Genomic DNA, 22,391 nt, shown 5'->3' on the forward strand with positions numbered 1-22,391 from the left:
GATTATATGTGAAATATATTTGTGATAATTAAAAGTAAGTGTTGTCACTAGGTGTTACAGATACTGGGCAAAGTACTTAATTTTTCTGTCATTTTCTCATCTATAAAATAGGAACAATAGTACCTACCTCTTGGGTTTCAGTGTGAACATTTTATGGGCTGATGTGATTGGCACATAACGAGAGCTCAATAAATATTAGCTACTATTTATTACTGTCATTATAAGTAGTAATATTTGAATTGACGATGATAAAATATAAATATGTGGTTTATCAGGATGAGTTTTTTTTAGACCTGACAATTTGCCAGGCTTTTTAGAATTCAGTATGCTTGTTTGGAAGAACTACATGTCCATATATATAAACACACACACACACACACACACACACACACACACACACACACAAACTACTTTATTTCCTTTGCCATTATTTTTTATTGCTAACCCATATGAGTTTAAAGATGATGTCTCTCAATCTTGGCAGTATTGACATTTTGGGTCAGATAATTCTGTGTTTTGAATTTACAGCAGTGTGAATGAATTGTAGCATGTTTAGCATCATCCCTAGTCTCTCTCTCTAGATGCCAGCAGCATCTCCCAAGTTATGATAACCAAAAATAACGCTACACGTTGCCCAGTATCCCACCTGGGGACCACAGTCACCTGTGATTGAGAACCATTGGTTTATAGTCTGGCATTATACATACACACATTCAAAGTTCTTCCCAGGACAACTCATAAGGAAGAAAAAGCAATTAGTTTGTAAAACTGAGGTGAAATATACTCATTTTGGCACATTGTAGTTCTTTAAGTTTTCATACTCGCAGCAGTTCCCTACTTCACAAGACCTAGAATGATTTAATTTTTTCATTTTAGCCCTATCCATATTCTCTGTTCAAGGTACCGCTTGTGAATCTCTAAATTAATCCCGACCTTTTCTCCTTTAATGTTATTTCATCTTTTTTGTTTGCCATCTTTAAAGTGCCCAGTATGGTATGTTTCAGAAGTGAGTGCTGGGATACCTGGGTCGCTCAGTTAGTTGGGCATCCAACTCTTGATTTGAGGTTGAGTTACAATCTCAGAGTCATGAGATTAAGCCCGGCATTGGGCTCTGGGCTCAGTGGGGAGTCTGCTGTAGATTCTCTCTTTTTCCCTCTGTCCCTCCCTCTGCTTGCGCACATGCATGCTCTCTCAAATAAAGAAATCTTTAAAAAAAAAAAAATGCTTAGTGCTTAATAGGTGCTTATTGTTTTTTGTTTTGTTTTGTTTTTTAAAGAATTTATTTATTTGACAGAGAGAGCGCACAAGCAGGGGGAGCAGTAGAGAGAGAGAGGGAGAAGCAGGCTCTCTGCTGAGCAGGGAGCCCAATGCGGGGCTTGATCCCAGGACCGTGGGATCATGTTCTGAGCTGAAGGCAGATGCTTAACCTCTGAGCCATTCAGGTGCCCCAGTAGGTGCTTATTGTTTTAATAGGTGTTTGTATTGTATAAAATTCTCCTGGTTAATAACCACATCTAGGTTGTGGCCTTAAATTGTAGTATTTGCCTGTTAGTAATCTCATTCGATTCTACAGTTGTATGAATAAATTTAAATAAATTTTAAGATTTCACATTGTGATGTGAGTTGAAAAAATAATTATGTAATAGTGAGTTCACTGATCTTCTCTAAAATTACTCTTTGAGTTTGTTTTAGTGAAGTGTGTTGATGGGTTAGACAATATGTGGGTATGTTGTAATTAATATATAGTTCTGATAATGTGGGCTTTTAGTTTTTGTAAAGCTCACAGTATCCCATATTGTTACAAAACAAATGTAGATTTGTTCTTGACTGTGATATAACTTGTGCTGAATATTTTGAGAGATAATTTTTGTGATTCACAAAGTGTTTAACTTTGTGATCTTCTCTGTGTTATAGGCATATGGTTGATGATATGCTAAGTGCAGATGATGTCAGTTGCAGTAGCTCCCAGGTCAGTGCAAAATCAGAAAAAAATATGGCTGATTTTGATGGTGAAGAATCTGGGTGTGAAGAGGAACTAGTTCAGATTAATTCACATGCAGAGCTAACATCTCATCTCCAACAACATCTTCCCAATTTAGCATCTATTTACCATGAACATCTTAGTCAAGGTAAGGTTCTGTAGTAAGTAAAATATATTACTTTCTTTAAAACAGAGGAACAATTTGTATTCTTAAAAGGATTCAACATTTAATATTACGATACATAAATATTTTTGCCAAAGAGCTTTCATGTGGTTGGTTTTCATTCCTAGGGAATGAAATTATTATGAATACTTCATCATGAATATAAAGGTTGCATTTCCATCTAGAGATATTTAGCTAGGAAAGGAAATACATAATAATATATATAAAATTACAACTTTGTGTTTTAGAAAATAAATGGCTGTATTAAATTGTATATTTAGAAATCTTAGGAGCTAAATTGAGATTACACAGGGTCATACATTGTATGAATCCATTTATGTAAAATGTCTAGCATAGTCAAGTTTGTAGAGAACAGAAAGTAGATTAGTGGTTGCCTGTGGCTAGGGAAGGTTGTGGGGGGGATAAGAGGAGAGGTAACTGCTAAAGGGCAAGGTGTTCCATCTGGAGTGATGGAAATGTTCAGTGACCATACTTGGAAGACTGGAGATTAGAGGAGTTAAAGAGTAATAGAAGAAAAAGGAGGAAAGAGAGACAGATTAAGAGGGAAATACAGTTTTAGAATTAGCAATTTAAAGGTCCAACCTCCTGAAGCTAATGGAACATTGTATGTCAACTATACTTACCAAAAAAAAGTAGTATATACATTAAAATAATTAAAATAAAGGTCCAACTTCATGCTTTTTAAGGTACTATCCGCACTTGCTAGCCTAGGAAATGGGTTTTGGGGTGCCCCAGTACATTACAGACTAAGTAAACCTGATGGATTAGGTTTATGTTAAAAAGCCATGATCAGGGGCGCCTGGGTGGCTCAGTCGTTAAGCGTCTGCCTTCGGCTCAGGTCATGATCCCAGGGTCCTGGGATCGAGTCCTTCATCGGGCTCCCTGCTTGGCGGGAAGCCTGCTTCTCCCTCTCCCACTCCCCCTGCTTGTGTTCCCTCTCTAGCTGTCTCTCTCTCTGTCAAATAAATAAATAAAATCTTAAAAAAAAAAAAAAAAAGCCATGATCAAATTTGGAGATACAACTTGTGGACTTTGGCAACAACTTACTGATTTCAGATGTTACTTGTGCATAATATAGATAAGGATACCTTGACTTTTTAAATTGTTATTGTGGTTTTTTGAGAAATGAAAAGGTTAAGATTGAGGTCATTTGAATTTGATACCATATTTAGTAAATTTTCACCATTCTATTTTTATCCTATTTTCCTTTTATTTAGTATTACATGTATTTTTTAGTATATGAAGTTAGAAATTGAGCAGAATTATTATGTATATTAATGCTCTCCAAGTCTACCTTGTATTGCCATGTATTTAATACTATAAAGAATTCTTTTAATAGAGTAAAACAGTTCACTTCTAGAGTAAAACAATTCACTTTAAAAATGGGAAGGGGCACCTGGGTGTCTGGTCAGTTGAGTGTCAGACTTGGTTTCACTCAGGTCATGATCTCAGGGTTGTGAGATCAAGCCCCATCAGAGCCCCAGGGCTCTGTGCGGAATCTGCTTTAAGATTCTTTCCTTATCTCTCCCCCTCTGTCCCTCCTCCCACTCCTGCACATGCTCGCTGTCCCTCAAATAATTATTATTTATAATAATATAAACTATTATATATTATGTATAACATAAATATTACATATTTATATAATATATAATGAATATAATAAATATACATTATATATTATAAATATATATAAATAATATAAACTATTATTCCCTCAAATAAATAAAATCTTTAAATAAAAATTGACAAGTAGTTAAAAGTTTGTATAGTTAAAAGAAGATACCAAAAAATGGTCGGTAAATACATAAAAATGATGCTCGATATCTTTAGTTACCTGGGAAATGAAATTAATACCACAGTACAGTACTACTACATACCTACTGAAATGGGTAAAATTAAAAACTAATCATATTAAATGATACTAAGGATGTAGAGCAACTAGAACTCTCCCTTGCTGTCCAGGAGTATGAAATAATAAGCCAGTTTGGAGAACTGTTTTACCAGTTTCTTTCTTTTTTTTTTTTTTTAAAGATTTTATTTATTTATTTGAGACAGAGAGAAAGAGAGCACATGAGAGGGGGAAGGGTCAGAGGGAGAAGCAGACTCCCTGCTGAGCAGGGAGCCCGATGCGGAACTCGATCCAGGGACTCCAGGATCATGACCTGAGCCGAAGGCAGTCGCTTAACCAACTGAGCCACCCAGGCGCCCCACCAGTTTCTTATAAAGTAGAACTTGTATCCCTCCATATGACCCAGCAATTCCTATTCTAGGTATTTACCTGAGAAATGAAAACATACAGCCACAAAAAGATTTGTACATTGAATGTTCATACCTGTTTGACTCATAAGAACCTCAACTGAAATTAACTGGTAGATTAACGAATTATAGTATACTCACATAGTGTAATACTACTCATCAGTAAAAGGGAAAGAACTACTAATACATGCAACACAGTGGGTGAATATCAAAAAACATCATTCTAAGCAAATGAAGTTAAAAGGAGTAGTACATACTATATATCACTTATGTGGTTTTGGAATGTTCAAAAGTAATTTATAATGGTTGAAATCTACTTGATGATTACTGAAGATTTGGTGGTAGGGAATGATTGTAAAAGGTCACAAGGAACCTTTTTGGGGTGATAGAAATGTTCTGTATATTGCTTATGTGTTTATATTTTAATAAAATTAATTTAAAAATAAACACCAAAGCAAAACCCCCAAAAGGCAAGCCAAAGTCTGGGAGAAATATTTACAAATCATACATCTAATAAAGGGCTTGAATTCAGAACATATAAGAACTTTTACAACTCAGTAGTAATTTAGCAAATAATGTACACAAATGACTGATAGCACCTGAAAAGATGCTTAGTCACTAGGGAATTGCAAATTTAAAAACCTTAATGAGATTCTACTGCACGCCTACTAGAATGGCTAAAACGAAGAAGTCGACCATGCCACTGTGATGTGGAGTTGTAGCGGAACAGTAACTGGTATGCTAATAGACTATTGGTGGGATGTAAAATGGCCAACCATTTTGGAAAACAGTTTGGCAGTTTCTTCAAATGTCAAACACACATTTACCTTGTGAATCACTAATTTCATTTTACCAAAGACAAAGGAAAGCATGTGTCCATACAGAGACTTGTTATACAGACTTTTATGGCAGCATTATTCATATAGCCCAAGACTGAAAACTCCCAAGTCTATTAACTGTTCAATATAATCAAAATGAAGTATTTCCACATAATAAAATATTATTTTATAATTAAAACACACTAGTGAAATGTGCTTTGACATGGATGTACCTCAAAAATTTTGCTAAGTGAACGAGCTCAGACATAAGACTATACATATTGTATGATTCCATTTACATAAAATTTCTAGAAAATGCTAATTTATGGGGATGGAAAAATGGATTAGGGCTGGGGAGTGGGATAGGAATTAATTGTAATTGTAATTAGGTACAAGGGAATGTTTTAAGGTGGTGAAAGTGTTTTAAACCTTATGGTGATGGTTGCACAATTCTTGTTTTAATGTAATCAATGTATATGTACCATTCAGTAGGGAAATTTCATGGTAAAGCTGTTTAAAGAGACAAGCATTTTTGCTTAGGAGAGCTAGTGAGAATTTATTTAGCCTGGTGCTCAGAGTCTGAATTGTTAGAATCTTTGATTGTTACGGTTAAATCATCTCCAATAAATTTTTTTAATGTACGGATATAAAATACTTTAATAAAGAAGGTAATTTAGAAGAATGTTCCTTGGCTGTACAATTATTTCAAGAAAATTATCTTCATGCTTAATTTGTGTTTCAAGCATTTATATACTGTTCTCTTGACATGCAAAAAGCAATTAATACTTATTAGAAATAGCAAAGAGACCATGAGAGGTCTCTTTCCTTAACTTTAGTTTAATCAAACTCAAACAACTGTGCCATTCACAAAGCAACTGTTGTGTTAATCTTGTATTGTTTTTGTTTTTATACTTCTGATTTGTTGACATTATGAATGCTATAATTGACAATTTCTGCCTGTTGTATATTCCTCTAGAATGTGTTATATTTTGCCCTTTCAGGACCTGCAGTTCATAAACATCAGTTCAACAGTAATGCTGTGACAGACATTAATTTGGATAACGTTTGCAAGAAAGGAAACACCTTGTTATGGGATATAGTTCAAGATGATGATGCAGTAAGTTACCTAATAGAGCAAAAAGATGACAAAATTACAGCAAAATGCAATTAGGATAAAGAGTAACTTTATGTGTATACATTTTTTTGTAGGTTAATCTTTCTGAAGGATTAATAAATGAAGCAGAGAAACTTCTCTGTTCCTTAGTATGTTGGTTTACGGATAGACAGATTCGAATGAGATTCATTGAAGGTTGCCTTGAAAATTTAGGAAACAACAGGTAAACAGGAATTTTAAATTTTTTTTATGTAGTAGTCAAAGTTCATTTTGTATATTCTTTACTGACTGGGTGTGGTGGATTCATATCAATATACCATTACCAGCCTTTTTTTTTTTTTTAAAGTAAGTGTGGCTTTCATATTAGGTTTGAAGATTTTTACCTCACAGAGTTCTTTTTTTTTTCTTCCTTCTTTTAAATCAGCCAGTCTTGCTTTTTCAGCACTTTTGACACTCTTGATTAGCTATCTACCAGAAACAAAGTAATAATACTGTCTTTTTCTGGGAATATAGTGGTGACTGCTGTGTTTTCAAATTACAGTTAAATGTTCTTAAACTGTGTCATATATAAAAGAACCTAAATAAGATAAACGAAGTTAAACTTAAGCTGAAATATAAATATTTTGATAATGGCATTGTTCTTCCAAGTGGGTTGATCTTTTGTGTCTTGACTTCTGTAGTGCATAGAGAGTTAGGTTAGTGTTTTTTTCTAGTTTGAATTCCGCCATATATTTATATACTTTTTATTGTGTCTGAGATGATTTCCACAAGTTCGTTGATTTTCAGGCCTCTTCCATTGGTATAATTTCAGATTTCCTTTGTCTTAACAACAGTCCTTTGGAAATGCCATTCTCTGATATAGTGAATTCAGTTACTAATTGAATATATTGTATTCTGTTGTATTCATATAATGTTTTCAGCCTACCTCTGCCTAAAACTGATATAAATGTTTAATTTTATTGAATATTTAAGTGCTTTAACCTATTTTTTTACTCAGTTGAATTAGAAAAAATATGTGTGATATTTTCTACTTTCGGTTTTTTAAGGGCCATATAATTTGAACAATCACAATAGAAAAATTGCTTCTTCATGCAGGTGTAAGAAACCACAAATAGATCTCTGTTAGTGGATCAGTTGCATCATTTGGCATATATGCTTTAAAAGGAATGCTTTAGTGGCTGGATGGTATTTCATCATTTACATAGGTATTATAGCAGTTAACTTTAAAATGTTGTCTTTTAGAAGTCTTTGTGAAACCACTGAAGTTTTTTAAAGTGGTTGTATCAATTTATATTTCCCATATGTGCATATGCATACCCTGTGACCCAGTAATTCCACTGCTAAGTATGTGCTTTACAGAAATACATCCAGATAATTGCCAAAAGGCACATTGAAGAATGTTCATAGCAGCACTATTCAAAATAACTGAAGAGTTTTTGTATAGCTATCCAAGTGCCAAAAACGAGTAGAAAGGAAAATTATGGATTGTTTGTTGAATGAAGCCATAGCAGTAACATTGAATGAACTATGGAATAGTGTGGATGAATCTCACAAGCATAATGTTGAGTGAAAGAAGCCAGATATAAGAGAATATATCACTGTTATTCCATTTATGTGAAGTTTAAAAAGAGGAAAATAATTGTAGTTAGTAGTCAGGATAATGGTTACTGTTGGGTTATTAGTGACTTGAAAATGGGGCACAATGAAGGCCAGAAGTATGTTGGTAATGACTTACTTCTTCAACGGGTGCTGGTTGTACAGTATGTTCACCTCCTGATATTTTCATTTGTTAGATTTATACATGTTTTTCTATGTATACTGCAGTAAAACTATGTGAGAGATAAAATATCATGCAGCCTTTAAAGAGCCCCTTTTTAAAAAGATTATATAATGATACGGGCATATACTTGGCGGGTTTGTCTTTTAAAAAGATTACATGCAATATGTGAGACAGTAGTAAAATGGTTATTTCCGAAAGGATTGAATTTTTTTTTCTTCTTTATGCTTTTCTATTTTCTAGTTTTTCTATAATGAACATACCTTTCTCTTAAAAGTGGGGAAACTTAGAAGGGACAAAGGGAAAAGTCTTGTGTGTAAAATGGAAAATTGTCAATCTGGATTTTTTATTAAACTTTAATTTGTTCACTCCCAAATTACTTGAAGATGAAACATTTTCAGTCAATTCCTGTATCCTAATACAATGTTTTATGGAGTATGTAGTAAACATTATTGTGTTGAAGCTAATTTTGCCCTCACACTTGACTCTTCATACGGTTGCTATATCATGCTAGTTTTGTAGTGAATGATAGTCATATATGATAATATGTAGAACACAGTGGCATTTTTCAGTATTGGAAATATGCAGCACATCTGGTGTATCCCAGCTGAACTTAACCAAAGTTGTTATGCACGTTGAAAAAAAGTTTTGTTTTGTTTTGTTTTTAAAGACTTTATTTATTTGATAGAGAGAGACAGTGAGAGAGGGAACACAAGCAGGGGGAGTGGGAGAGGGAGAAGCAGGCTCCCTGGGGAGCCCAATGTGGGCTTGATCCCAGGACCCTAGGTCATGACCTGAGCCAAAGACAGACGCTTAACGACTGAGCCACCCCAAAAAAGTTTTGTACATCATTAGTCTGGGTTTCCTGATAAACCAGTGGTTTTTAATGGGAATGATTTTTTCCCCCCCGTAGGGCAATGTCAACCAACATATTTTTGGTTGTCACACTAATGAATGAGATTGGAGGTGTGATTACAGGCCAGGGATGCTACTAAAGACCCATCAGTGCAGAGGATAGCCCCTCCACAATGGCCCAAAATGTCTGTAGTGACCTCAGAGTTTTAGAAATCCCATTCAAAACACAAGAATCCTTTCTCAAACCTAGCCCCCCAAGTTTACCATCAGAAAGGAATGTTGCACAGAGATGCTAATATTAATAGAAAAGCGCTTATGTTGAAATAAACGGGCCACTGCAACCTTAACTCATTTAGCATTTTCCTGACATTTGACAAAAGAACACAGAAGTCTATTTCCTGATGATGTCAGTTTTTTATGTACTTAGTAGGGAGGTTTTAAAAGCTTTTTATTTTCTCTATGCTAATTTTTAAATTTTCTTTGCAGTACCTTTATTTGCCATGGTTTATAGATCTGTCAGCATTTTTTGTTTTTTCCTTTTCTACGGTTACATTCCAATTTATTTGATAAAATGAACTTAGCTTTTATGGAACAGTAATAGGGGCTTATTCTCAGGAAGCATGGAGATCAAGTCTTCTATAAATTGCCCATAATTGCATAATTCTCCCATTTATATGGAACCATTGTAAACACTTTTTTAAAAATGCCTTGTGTAGGCTCTGTGATATGCAACTTGTGTTTTGTGTACATTTAGCCTCAGGCAGATTGTTTTATAAGGCACATAAGGACATTTTGAGTGCAGGAAGTTAGAAGTTACAGAAATACCTAGTAGACTGGTTTGCAGAATATTGTCATAAAGTGAGAGCATGAGGCAGACAGTAGCTCCCACAATGAAGAGTCCACTACTTTTCAGCTTGATACTGGTCTCCAAGGATGTTTGAGGAAAGATTGCTGTCCATTGGGTAGGGTTGTAATCAGCCCCTTTGGTATTTTATGTTTACCAGAAGGCAGGTCCATATCCTGTGCCTCGGTACTGCCCGAAATTCTGTCCCCTTCCGAGAATTGAATTGAGACTGGAAATCTATCCTCTGTGCTATTTTTTTCCATTCTTGATCCTCTGTAGGTACTTTAACACATATGCTCAAAGTTTTTGCCTTTTTTTTTTTTTTAAAGATTTTATTTATTTAAGAGAGAAACAGCATGACAGGGGAGAGGGTCAGAGGAAGAAGCAGGCTCCCTGATGAGCAGGGAGCCCAATGTGGGACTTGATCCCAGGACTCTGGGATCATGACCTGAGCCGAAGGCAGTCGCCTAACCAACTGAGCCACCCAGGCGCCCCAAGTTTTTGCCTTTGTGTACAAAATATTTGAGTAAAATGATCATGTGTCAAGGCCCTGTTTATATAAGTAGAGGTTTAAATAATTAAGAAATGGGTGGTACTATATGCTACTTTTTTTTTCCTCCTTAAGACTATATTATGTATAGCATTTCAAGTCAACTTTCAGCATACTAAAATTTGTGATGACTGAGTAGCATTTTGTAGAACACATTAGTCTTCAGATATGTAGTCCAGGATTAGGAAAAAATCATTATGCTAAGGCAACATAACATTTCATTGGTAATACAGGAATACCACACTGTTGCCTAGATTGAAGCAAAGAGGGCAGTTTAGGGTAATAACACTTTTATTAAGTCTAAAGTTAGTATTTTGTTACTCTGGATCATTGAACCTTTTTATCCTAAACATATTGTTGCCTATGATTGCATTTTGGTATTTGAAATTTTCACCCTTAGAAGAAATTGTGAAATGTAGGTTTGGATATAATGACCCTTTTTTTTAAATACTGAGTTTTGTAAGCATATCAACAATCAAAACTATTTAGGCAAAAAAGTTGGTATGTTAGTGTAACATCTTGTAGTCGTTACAGGAGAAATTCTACAACATAATTTTAATAACAAGTTGGTAGATCTTGTGACTTTCCTTTAACATTGAAATATAAATTATTATTATCACCAAATTATCTTCCCCATTTTGTATCTATATTACTAATTTTCAGTTGGTAGATCTTGTGACTTTAACATTGAAATATAAATTATTATTATCACCAAATTATCTTCCCCATTTTGTATCTATATTACTAATTTTCAGTCTGTAATCTGTACTTTATATAATTTTTCCTTCTAAATTTATCAGCTTAAGTAAAAAGTTTTAGTGTTTTGGGATCACTTTGTGGATTTGGTCATTTCTTATAAACTTATATGTTTGAATTTTTTTTAAGGAGAAAAATGGAATTTTTCTTATAATCTGATAAACTTTTAAAGAAATGTTTTGGCTTTATAAAATGTAATCATTCCCTGATAACTCAGTGTTTATATTATAAATTGTGGCAAAAAGCATTCCTTTTACAATAGAGGGAAGATGAGTCTCATTTCTACATTTGTATTTTTGGTTATTCTATTACATGAACCACACCATTATCCACTCATTTCAACCAATATCCACTTAACACCTGGTTTCCTATTCTTTATTGTCAAGCAACATTACATTTTATAAAATGAAAACATGTTTATTGTGGCAAATTTGGAAAGGAAGTTTAAACAATCTAGACGTTCAACACCATTGACTGCAAGAGATAATTTAAAAGATTTTCAGAAAATAACTATTGCACACTATAACACTTGTCATAGTGTCTTCTTAATGTAAGATATATCTCTTTCTAGCTCTTTGTTTCTTTGTATTTTATTTTTTTATTTTTTACTTTTTTACTATTTATTTGAGAGAGAGAGAGCACAAGGAGGGTGGGGGAAGGCAGAGGGAGAGGAATAAGCAGATTCCCTGCTGAGCTGGGAGGCAGACGCAGGCTCAATCCCAGGACATCAGGATCATGACCTGAGCTGAAGGCAGACACTTAACCTACCGAGCCACCAGGCGTACCTGTTTCTTTGTATTTTAAAACCACTGTTAAAATCACAATTTTGAAATTTGCCTTTGTGATTTTAGATGTAATTTTTCTATATTTTTTCCTTTGTGATATCCTGTATTGATTTTATGCTTGTAAAGTGTTAGATCAAATTAATGTATATCTATACGTTCTATTTTTTTATGTCTTAATTCTTAGGAAAAACTCCACTAATGTTTCTGGAATTTTTTCAAGAGATTTGATTTTTTTATGAGGGGGTGCAGATGGAGAGGGCGAGAGGGAATCTTTTTTTTTTTTTTACTCTATTTATATTGTATATTTATTTTTTTATTAACATATAATGTAATATTTGTTTCAGGGCTGTGATTCATCAGTCTTACACAGTTCACAGTGCTCACCATAGCACATACCTCCCTTCCCAATGTCCATCACCCAGCCACTCCATCCCCTCCACTCCAGCAACCCTCAGTTTGTTTCCTGAGATTAAGAGTCTCTTATGGTTTGTCTCCCTCTCTGGTTTTGTCTTGTTTCATTTCTCCCTCCCTTCCCCTATAATCCTGTCTTGTTGCTCAAATTCCATATATCAGTGAAATCATATGTCTTTGTCTGATTGATCTATTTTGCCTAGCATAAATACCCTTTGGTTCCATCTACCTCATTGCAAATGGCAAGATTTCATCTTTTTGATGGTTACATAATATTCCATTGTGTATATATACCACATCTTCTTTATCCATTCATCTGTTGATGGACATCTAGGCTCTTTCCATTGTTTGGCTATTGTGGACATTGCTGCTATAAACATTGGGGGGCACGTACCCCTTCAGATCATTACATTTGTATCTTTGGGGTAAATACCTGGTAGTGTAATTGCTGGGTCATAGGGTGGCTCTATTTTCAACTTTTTGAGGAACCTCCGTACTTTTTTCTAGATTGGCTGCAGCGGCTTGCATTCCCACCAACAGTGTAGGAGGGTTCCCCTTTCTCTGCATCTGGCGAGAGAGAATATTAAGCAGGCTCCATGCCCAATGTGGAGCTCTACACAGGGCTCAGTCTCACAACCCTGATATTAGCTGAAATCAAGAGTTGGTTGCTTAATCAACTGAGCCACCCAGGTGCCCCTTGACAAGAGTAAATTTTATTTTATTTTATTTTATTTATTTTTATTTTTTATTTTTTATTTTTTTTGTAAATTTTAGATAAAGAATCTACAGTTGATTCCCCTTGATTCTCATGGTCCATTTTCCCAAGTTACAGCATTGTACAACTTCGTGAAAAATACTAAAAATTTTAATATAAAAAATATACTTAAAAATTTAAATTTTTTAAAAGATTTATTTATTTTGGTGGGGCTCGGAGAGGAGCAGAAGGAGAGAATCTCAAGCAGACTTCCTGCTGAGCGTGGAGCCCTACCTGGGGCTAGATCTCAGACCTTGAGATCATGACCTGAGCTGAAATCAAGAGTCAGATGCTTAACCGACTGAGCCACCCAAGCGCCTCCAAATTTAAATGTTTTTAAATATTTAAAGAATATTTATTAGGCACTTACTGTTTCCATGACTTAACTGTTACTCCTTAATCTGTACCAGTGTGGTTTTGATCTTTTAGTATTCTACTAACATGCTGTTTCTTTTGTCATCTGGTGGTATTTTTTTCTCTCCTCATCCTTCATGACTCTATTAGCATTTTACACTGTTGTTCTTCCTCCTTTCTTGAAAATCTTGCCTTTAAGTTCCTTATTAGATCATTATTTAAGCTAATATAAATTTATTGTGCACCATATGCAGGGCTTTTTAGTAAGATCGTCTTTGCTCTCATCAAGCACATTCTAGTGGTAGATGCATTAAGGGATTATTCAATAGTTGATGAATGAAGAAAAGTTGGGAAGGAATCAAGAGGAATAAAGAGGTTCTGGGCAGTGGAAGAGTGTTATTTAATATACAGTTGTCAGGGTCATCCTCTGTGGACATTTGAGGAGACCTGAATAAAGTATGGGAAGGAGTTCTGCATATAGGTATTAAGATAAAGAGCATTCCAAGTAGAGGCAGTAGCAAAGTCCTGAGGCAGGAATGTATGTGTGTGGGGTAGGGATAATAAAGAGGAAAGTTGGAAGGAAATTAAGTTAGACTGATAAGAGAAATGGCGATACATTACACAGGGCTTTGTAGTCCAACTTAATGCAAAAAGATAATACATTTCTCCAACTTTGGATTTTATTCAGAAATAGGAAGTTTTCCTTTCTCTCTTAATTTCTCCTACTCAGTATTTACCATTGTTTCTCTCCCACTCAGAAGTGCAGCTCTATGTTCTGATTTTCCTGGTACTCTTCTCAAAAAGAGGAGACATTTTGGGGGACTTACTTGTATACCATACTTTGCTCTTTCTAAAAATTTTTTCATGAAGCATTATAGGTTCCTTAAAAGAAAAAATTCACTACCTCATTAGAGTTTGTCTTGTTTCTTTCAAGGCTCATGCAGCCAACCTCCTTGCCTCCTAAGACCTCTGGGATGTGTATGTCTCTGTCTTCCCTATACGTACCCCCCCTCCCCACCCCCGCCAAGATAGGCACACTCAGATCTACTTGAAGTTGTAGAGTGATTTCTTACTCTGTTTTTTGGTCCTTCATACTTGAAGTGTATGATGTGCTTCCATTATTAACGTGGCTTATAATGAAGTGATTTTCAGCTCGGATCCAGCTCATATTAAGTGAGAATCAGGGAGAAAGGGATGATCTGTGTAGTTTGAAAAATGCTCTTTATATTATTGCTGCTCAGAATGTGACTCACAAACCAGCAGTTTGAGTATCATTTGTGAGCTTGTTGGAAAAATTTCTTACCTCAGACATGGCAATCAGAATTTGCATTTCAACAAAATTTCCCCAAGTGAATAAAGTGAACATTAAACTTTGAGAAGTTCTATTCTAGATAACTTACTTAATAAGCTGCTTTTCCCAATTTTCCTTGATTAAATCCTCAGAAGCACCCACAACTTAATTTTTTTTCCATGAAAGTTCTTTACCTTTAAATGTTCTTCATTTGTTTTTATACTTAAGTATTTATAATGTATTTTACTTTAAAAATCTTGGATTGGGATTTTAAAACTTGGGTTTCTTGACCCACTATATAAAATAAATTTAAACTTTATGGAAAATTTTTTCAGTGTTTAGGTAAGAAATATAAATAACGTAAAGTTCATTAAAATCCTTTTGCATTTAAGATTTTTAAATAGCTGAATTTCTGTAAAATGCTAGAATTAGTAATAGTAACTAAAATTATTTTATTCTGTAAATATTTGTTTTTGCTGTTTCAGATCAGTAGTAATTTCACTTCGCCTTCTTCCAAAACTGTTTGGTACTTTTCAGCAGTTTGGGAGCAGTTATGATACACATTGGATTACAATGTAAGTAAATAAACAGAAGTATTCATTTTAAAGATTTTTCAATAATCATAGTTATCAAAGTTTGGAGTAACTTATTAGCTTTTATTTTATACCAGGCATATTTGAGTTTTTTGTGGATTCAAATGTTTTCTTAGATTTTTCAGAGTGCTCTTTGCCATTTAGCCCATGGAGATTTTATCAGCCTCAGTAGAAAAATCTGGCTTTTGTATTCTTTGTAGTTTAAGAAAAATACTGTAGCAAGTGATGCTCTAATTTTAGGGTGAAGATTCACCTTAAGATTCACCCTAGATTCACCATAGTAAAGGATTCCTGAAAAAGATACACACTATAATAAACAATGTAGGGTGTCTTTAATTTTTCCCATTACTAAAAATTGGTTGTAGACATTACATCATGTTAGGGATAATCTTGATACCACCCTATTACTACTTTACATTTATAGAGAATTTAAGATTAATCTATAAGAATGTGTTATTTGCTTTATTCACAATAGACTTTTGGAGGGATTTCAAAGACATTTAGATTTTAGGAAAAATTAGACCTATTGAAGGATTCATTTCTGAGGTCAAATAAGATGGCTTTTTACCTAATTCCTTCTCACATCTAAGATTAGCTGTTAAGAGTACTTTGTTTACTTTCAAAGTGAGTATCATTTAGAAAAATTCTTAGAAGACTTCACAATAATTCTAAATAGGTAAAGTTAGTTGTCAGTTATAACCCTTGACTGCTTTGTTCCTTTAAAGGGGACTTTTTTAACCTGAACCTCTATTTTTTTTTTTTTTTTTTTTTAATCATCTTAGTCTCTTTTGTTATTATGAGTCTAGCAACAATTTTATTTGTAAGTATAGGGGAAAGTCGTTGAGATACTAAACAGAGGGATAGGGAAAAGTATTTAGCATCCTTTAAGTATAAGAAGATTGTGAGTCCAGTTTCGTTGACTTTTCAAATAGTTTTTAAATGGTTGAATGACAGAATTCTAAAGTATTAAAGGGATTTACTTGTAGCTAACTTGGACAAGTTGGCGACATACTGTAGCCATTTGAGGAGGTTTATATTAAGGAATAACAAAGAGTAACATCTTATAGAGGTGGCCTACTCTGTATGGTCAGTTACTTATCAAGTACCTGAACCTAAGTATATTGAGTTGAGACCCTTTTAGCTTGATCCTTAAAGTAAATAAGCTCAGTTAATGGCAATTCACAGGGTTTCCTACCTGAGACTGGTATCCAAAATCTCAAGTGGATCAATGAAAAGAACGCTGAGCTCCTGTGGTTACTTGGCAGCAATAATGACAAAAAACTTTGTGAATCTATTATGTGCAGCAGCACTCAACATTTGGTACATATTATCTCTCAAATTCTTATAGCTCATATTTTAAAATTAGAAATTGTTATTCCTTATCCTCTTAGTAAATCTTCAAGTAACCAGCAAACAGACTTTAAAAGGTCAGGTTACTTGCCCAAAGCCATGCTGCATGTATATTGGAACTGGTTTCAAACCTAAGTCTTACTGGATGTTTTCTGTGTTAATGGCATCTTCATTAAGGGATTGTCAAGGTGAGAATAACTTACTTTGAAAAGAGCGCTATAGCATGATGTAAATTACATCAGAAGTTTTGGAATTTTAATACTTCTCTGTATTTTAACAGATGTATTGGTAGTAAGTATTATGTGGAATAGATGTTGTTAGTTATGGATGTTATAATCCCTGAGATCTCTGATTGTATTTGTCACTTTTTTTATTCTAGTGTTTGTAGGTAATTTTGGAACTTGATACCTGATTTTTTTTTTTAACAAATATTCCACAATAAAAAAAAGAAAAAGTAATTGATTTAGTAAGTTTGTATTGTATGTGTATTATATGCCAGGCACTCTGCTAAATTTTACTAAATAATGACCAAGGCACACAGTCCATCCTTATACGGCCTGTATCATACTATTTTTAATATTAATTCATGTTAGTCATTTATAATTAGCACTTGCCAGACATTTTATCCTCTTCACAGAGATTGTTTTGAGATTAAAAACAACAGTGATACTTTAAATTAAAAAAATTAGGACATATTGCTTTATATCTTTCACAATTCAAATAGAAATAGAAGTTGTAAATTTTTGGCAGTTAGAAGATTTTGCATTTGAAGAATTTTTAAATCTATATTTTTTTCTTGTCCTAAAGTAGGTTTATTCTCTTACCCTATGCCTTTAAAAGTATTTTTTCTTTCATTTGGACCAGGTGGGCAGAAAAAGAACTGAACATGATGAAACTTTTCTTTGATAATTTGGTATATTATATTCAAGCTGTAAGAGAAGGAAGACAGAAACATGCACTGTAAGTACCTTAACTATTAGGTTAGTTATATTTAAGTGTTGATTGTCTTTCCTCTGAAAGATAATGTCCCAGTATTTCTGCTTTTCTATCATATAGTAAATGCAATGAAAACTTCAGTTGTAAAAATTTTAAGAGAAAGAAATGCTTTTTTTTTTTTTTTTTTTAAATGTTTTATTTATTCATGAAAGTCAGAGAGAGAGAGAGAGGCAGAGGCAGAGGGAGAAGCAGGCTCCCCGCCTAGCAGGGAGCCCGATGCGGGACTCGATTCCAGAACCCTGGGATCATGACCTGAGCTGAAGGCAGACGCTTAACCATCTGAGCCACCCAGGCGCCCAAGAAATGCTCTTTTAAGTTGGAGAATTTTGTAAAGTTATTTTTATAATTTTTAACCTTAGGGAAATGTAAGTTATATAACTCTTGGGGGTTAACTTTCACTATTGAGTTCTGTTCAGAGTCACTGTTTTCAGGAATCAAAAGTTTTTTTCAGAAATCATCAATATCCTGTTTTACCCTTAAGGCATTGATCCTGAAATTTTGAAATATTTCATCATTTAGTGACTTTGGATAAGAATTGATAGAAATGATCAGTGGTATAGCTGTGTTCAAAGCTTCTTATAGGGAAAATTGCTGTCTAGAAGAAAACATGTGAAATTCAGAAGGTTTCTGTTTATTAGTCAGCTGGTGAGACTGATGGCCAAGTCAAGAAAACCAGCTTACTGTGTATCAGCTAGCCTTAGTATTTATTGAGAAAATAATCCTATAGACAACTTCTATATAGATGAAAACTGAGCACGCTGTGCAAGTGTTCAGAAAAGTGATAGACCTTTAAGGCATACTTACCTCCAAAAATGAATTATTTTTCTCCATAAATCAGTTCTATCTCCAGATTTTACTAAGTCCTTCAGAATCCCATCATCCTCTCAGTCACCTAAAACTTGGAGACTTTGGGGCCTTTTTTTTGGTTTGTCATTTCCAAACATGAATGATGATGATAAAAATACCAGTGTTTATTGATGCTTACTGTATGCCAGATACCATTTAACTTAAGTGTTAACTTGAAGATACACAACAACTCATTTGAGTTAGGCAGTTTCATTTTAAAAATGAGAACGTTTAAACTATGAGATGATAAATAACTTGCCTAAGGTCACACATTTTATAAATAGTGTAACAGTCTGTTTTCTCTAATATTCTTGAGTTCTACATTATACTGTCATCAGTCTCTAGTTATCTTAATGCTAAAATATATCCTGTGTCTTTTCACAAGTTGACATTCCCACAGACACTGTTCCAGTCCTGTTACCCAACCTCTGGATCAGTCTTCTTGCCTCATTCTCTGCCAAGCTCATTAATTTCTTATCCTTATTATATTAGGAGTTGTAATATAGTATTGGAGGAAAGCACCTGGGCTTGTGAATCATACAGGCCTGGGTTTAGTTTATGAATGTATTATTTTGACCTTATTTTGATTAGTTACCTCCCTAATAAACTCTAATTATTTACATCATGAGTTTTTGTAAGAATTAAATGAAATAATTTAGTAAGTAGCTCCTGGCACATAGATTATCTATAAACTATAGTTACCAGGCTAATAAACTATGGTACAAAACAGACAACAACATTACCCTTTACCTCCATTTAGATTCTTCACTGTGTAAAAAGTAAATTCCAGTTTCTTCAGCCTAGTATTTCGGGCCCTCTAAAATCAAAACTCAAGCAGCCTTTCCTGTTTTATTACTCAATGATTTTTTTTTTTTTAGGACCTTCTATCTTACAAGCCTATCAAATTATTTCTGAGTTATTTCCTTAAATTTATTCTGTAGCTTTGTTTGCATATAAGATGCATTTCTTTAAATGCTATTAAAATTCTAAGTGTTCTTCATAGTCTGTATCTTTCTTTTAATTATTCTTAAAGCAGAGGTTTGAAGATAATCATGGTTTCCTGAATCTGAGCCTCTCCATATATCTGTAAAAACCACAAGATTGACAAGAAGCAGAAATAAAACCACACGACCTACATCTTGAGCATTTTTTTTTTTTAAAGATTTTTTATTTATTCATTTGAGACACAGAGATACAGAGAGAGAGAGAGAGAGCATGAGCAGGGAGAGAGGCAGAGGGAGAGGGAGAAGCAGACTCCCCGCTGAGCAGGGAGCCCAATGCGGGGCTCGATCCCAGGACGCTGGGATCATGACCTGAGCTGAAGGCAGATGCTTAACCATCTGAGCCACCCAGGCGCCCCCATCTTGAGCATTTTTAGGAGATGGAATTCAAATTACCTTTCAGTAGAGAAATAAACACTTAAGTTACAAAAAAGCTCTCACCACAGCTACAAGCCTGTGGGCTTGATGAGTGGGGATGGGAGGCGTAAGAAAGGGGCATGGAAGACAAGACTTAGATGAATCATCCTCAAAAAAAAAAAAAAAAAATCATCCGAGAAAGTCCAACATTAAGTGCCAAAAAATAAACACAGGTCTGAGTCTTGATTGTTCACAGCATTGGCTATAGGGAATTTGCTGACATTGTTAGTGGAATTAGAGGTGGAGTCTCATACAACGGTTGTTTCTGTGGTGAAAAAGATAAATAGTGGAGTGGTGCTCTTTGGAGATGAGTTTTAAACTTTGTTAGGGTGCATAGTATCCTTTCAGTCCTCCAGTCTTGTTGCCTGGCATCTTAAAAAGAATAAAACCTTAGAACAGAGAGATGTTGTCTGGCCTCTTGATATAACTGCCTTGTTCCTTCAGGCTATAAAACATAGTTGTGCATTTGCTACCCTTTGTTAAAGCATGCTGACCTCTTGAGTTTGTGGCCCATTATTTTCCATTTGTTCTGTGGGGATTTTAGTAGACAAGTTCTCAGATTTTCACCTAACACAAAGATTCTTGTGGTATGAGAGAGAACACTTCATTTCCCAGATAGACATGTTACATATTTCTTGAATCCAGTGGCCTCTAGAGAAAATCCTGCTGTGTCAACATAGAGGCTACAAACAGAATTAAAAAAAAAAAAAAAAAATTTTTTTTGCCACTAAAATTTCATGCCTGTAGGGAGATTATTTTTGTCTTATATTTCCTGTAATGTTGGAAGCCATGGACAAGTCCATGAGAATTTGCCAGTATTGATGTTATCTTTGTTTTGCATCTCAAGAAATTTCCTGACTAGTGATTTCAGCAGCCAGTGAGACCCTGACGAGGAGTCCTTTGAAGTGTGGAGGCAGTGGCTCTACTATGGAAGCTGAAGAAGAGAGGACAAAGGGACTGGGCCCATGCCTTCTGGGGTTATGGGTCTGTTAGTCTGAGTTGCAAGTATGGGGGAAGGAAGTATGCAGGACATAAAAGCACTTTGTACAGGACAAGATTTCATTCTCCCTTTATGTCTGTGACCAAGTCCCCAAGGCTCAGAGTATAGTAACTTACTTAAAATCACAGAACTGATGGATGATAGAACTTGAATTTGAACCTGTACTCCAAGGCTTCTGCTACAGTATCTGTCCTTTTTAGTAAAAGGATGAGAAGCTGTTAAGAGCTGTTCTTGAATTTTATCTGGATGGCATTTTAGTCTGTGAGTTGCTTACTGTACTCCCTCCTCTGTGCCCCCAGCTGTCTTGCCACACGTACTTTGTTCTTCACAAAGGGCACCGCAACAATAATGAAGTGAAAGTTCATCTTTTCTTTGCCAATATTTATATGAGACAGTAAGGAGCAGCAAAGGTATATCCAGCAAACTTAATCTTTAGAAAACCTTAACTTTAAACTTGAACAGTAAATCTGTTATAATTTTTGAAACCAGATCATTTTGGGAAGCTTTTAAAATTTTGCACTTAAAGATTATAGGAAATTGAATTGAGGCTCTTTGACTGTCTATAACCTGGGGTATAGATGAGGGCTCAGACTGGCTGCTGCCTTTTGTTGGCAGCGTAATTTGGGCAGTTCATCTACAACCAGCCTTTGATTTGTAACATAGAGCTAAGAACTCATGATTGATTTAGTTTCATTGATTGGGTGCTCAGGTGCTTGTGGAAATTAGAATGTTGTACTATCACAAACACAGTTCAATATGCAGTTCACAGGGTTGCTAAAGGAATCCTAAAATGCAAACTTGATCATGAGTCCCCTCTCCCCTCAACACCCTTTAATCATCTCCTTTTTCATCCAGAATAATGCCGGATTCTTCTTTTTGACATTTCAGGCTGGCCACAGTCTGGACCCTATATACCTCTTTCAGATGTATCTCCTACCCTTCCTCCCTGACAGACCCAATACTTGATTCTTAAAATGCTGTTCCTTTGCACATGCTTACAAATTGAATTCCCAGAGAACCTTGTGAAATCACCTACTTAACAAGCCTCCAACTCTTACCATTGATTTTGTGCACATGAATTATAATTTTTTAGATTTGAAGTAACATTCAAAAATGCCAATTTTGTATTAGCTGTCTTTTTTATGAACTAGATTAATGGAAGTGATATTTCATTAGCATTGCTTGTGTAAGGAATATAGTATTATCACTGATGGGACAGTGATAATGAAATATGCTTTTTTTGGATAGAGATGCAGTTTATTTATTCTAACCTATGTGCATATTGCATAAGTTCAAAATGACATATTTCTTTTGTTCCACTGTTGAGTTCTTATGTACTTTCTCATCTAATTTAAAAGTATGTTTTCTAATTGTTTGCAGATTTTTATAATTTATTAAGTAACATAATCTCAAACATACCATTTGGCTTTATGACCTTTTTTTTTTGTATAACTGAAG

At 34.6% G+C, this 22,391-nt stretch overlaps 1 protein-coding gene across 5 annotated transcripts in view; it reads left to right on the top strand.

Moving 5' to 3' along the window:
• USP34 (ubiquitin specific peptidase 34) overlaps positions 1 to 22,391 on the top strand; it is a 260,898-nt gene that overhangs the window by 126,603 nt on the left and 111,904 nt on the right. For all 5 annotated transcript variants that reach the window (XM_032410902.1, XM_032410904.1, XM_032410903.1 and 2 more), the window contains 5 exons: positions 1,915 to 2,129; positions 6,241 to 6,356; positions 6,449 to 6,576; positions 15,216 to 15,305; positions 17,538 to 17,633. In XM_032410902.1, coding sequence (XP_032266793.1) covers positions 1,915 to 2,129; positions 6,241 to 6,356; positions 6,449 to 6,576; positions 15,216 to 15,305; positions 17,538 to 17,633 — 645 coding nt within the window. The remainder of the gene's footprint in view (positions 1 to 1,914; positions 2,130 to 6,240; positions 6,357 to 6,448; positions 6,577 to 15,215; positions 15,306 to 17,537; positions 17,634 to 22,391) is intronic.

The sequence above is a fragment of the Phoca vitulina genome, unplaced genomic scaffold (genome assembly GCF_004348235.1).
Source record: "Phoca vitulina isolate PV1807 unplaced genomic scaffold, GSC_HSeal_1.0 scaffold12, whole genome shotgun sequence".
NCBI classification, from domain to species: domain Eukaryota; kingdom Metazoa; phylum Chordata; class Mammalia; order Carnivora; family Phocidae; genus Phoca; species Phoca vitulina.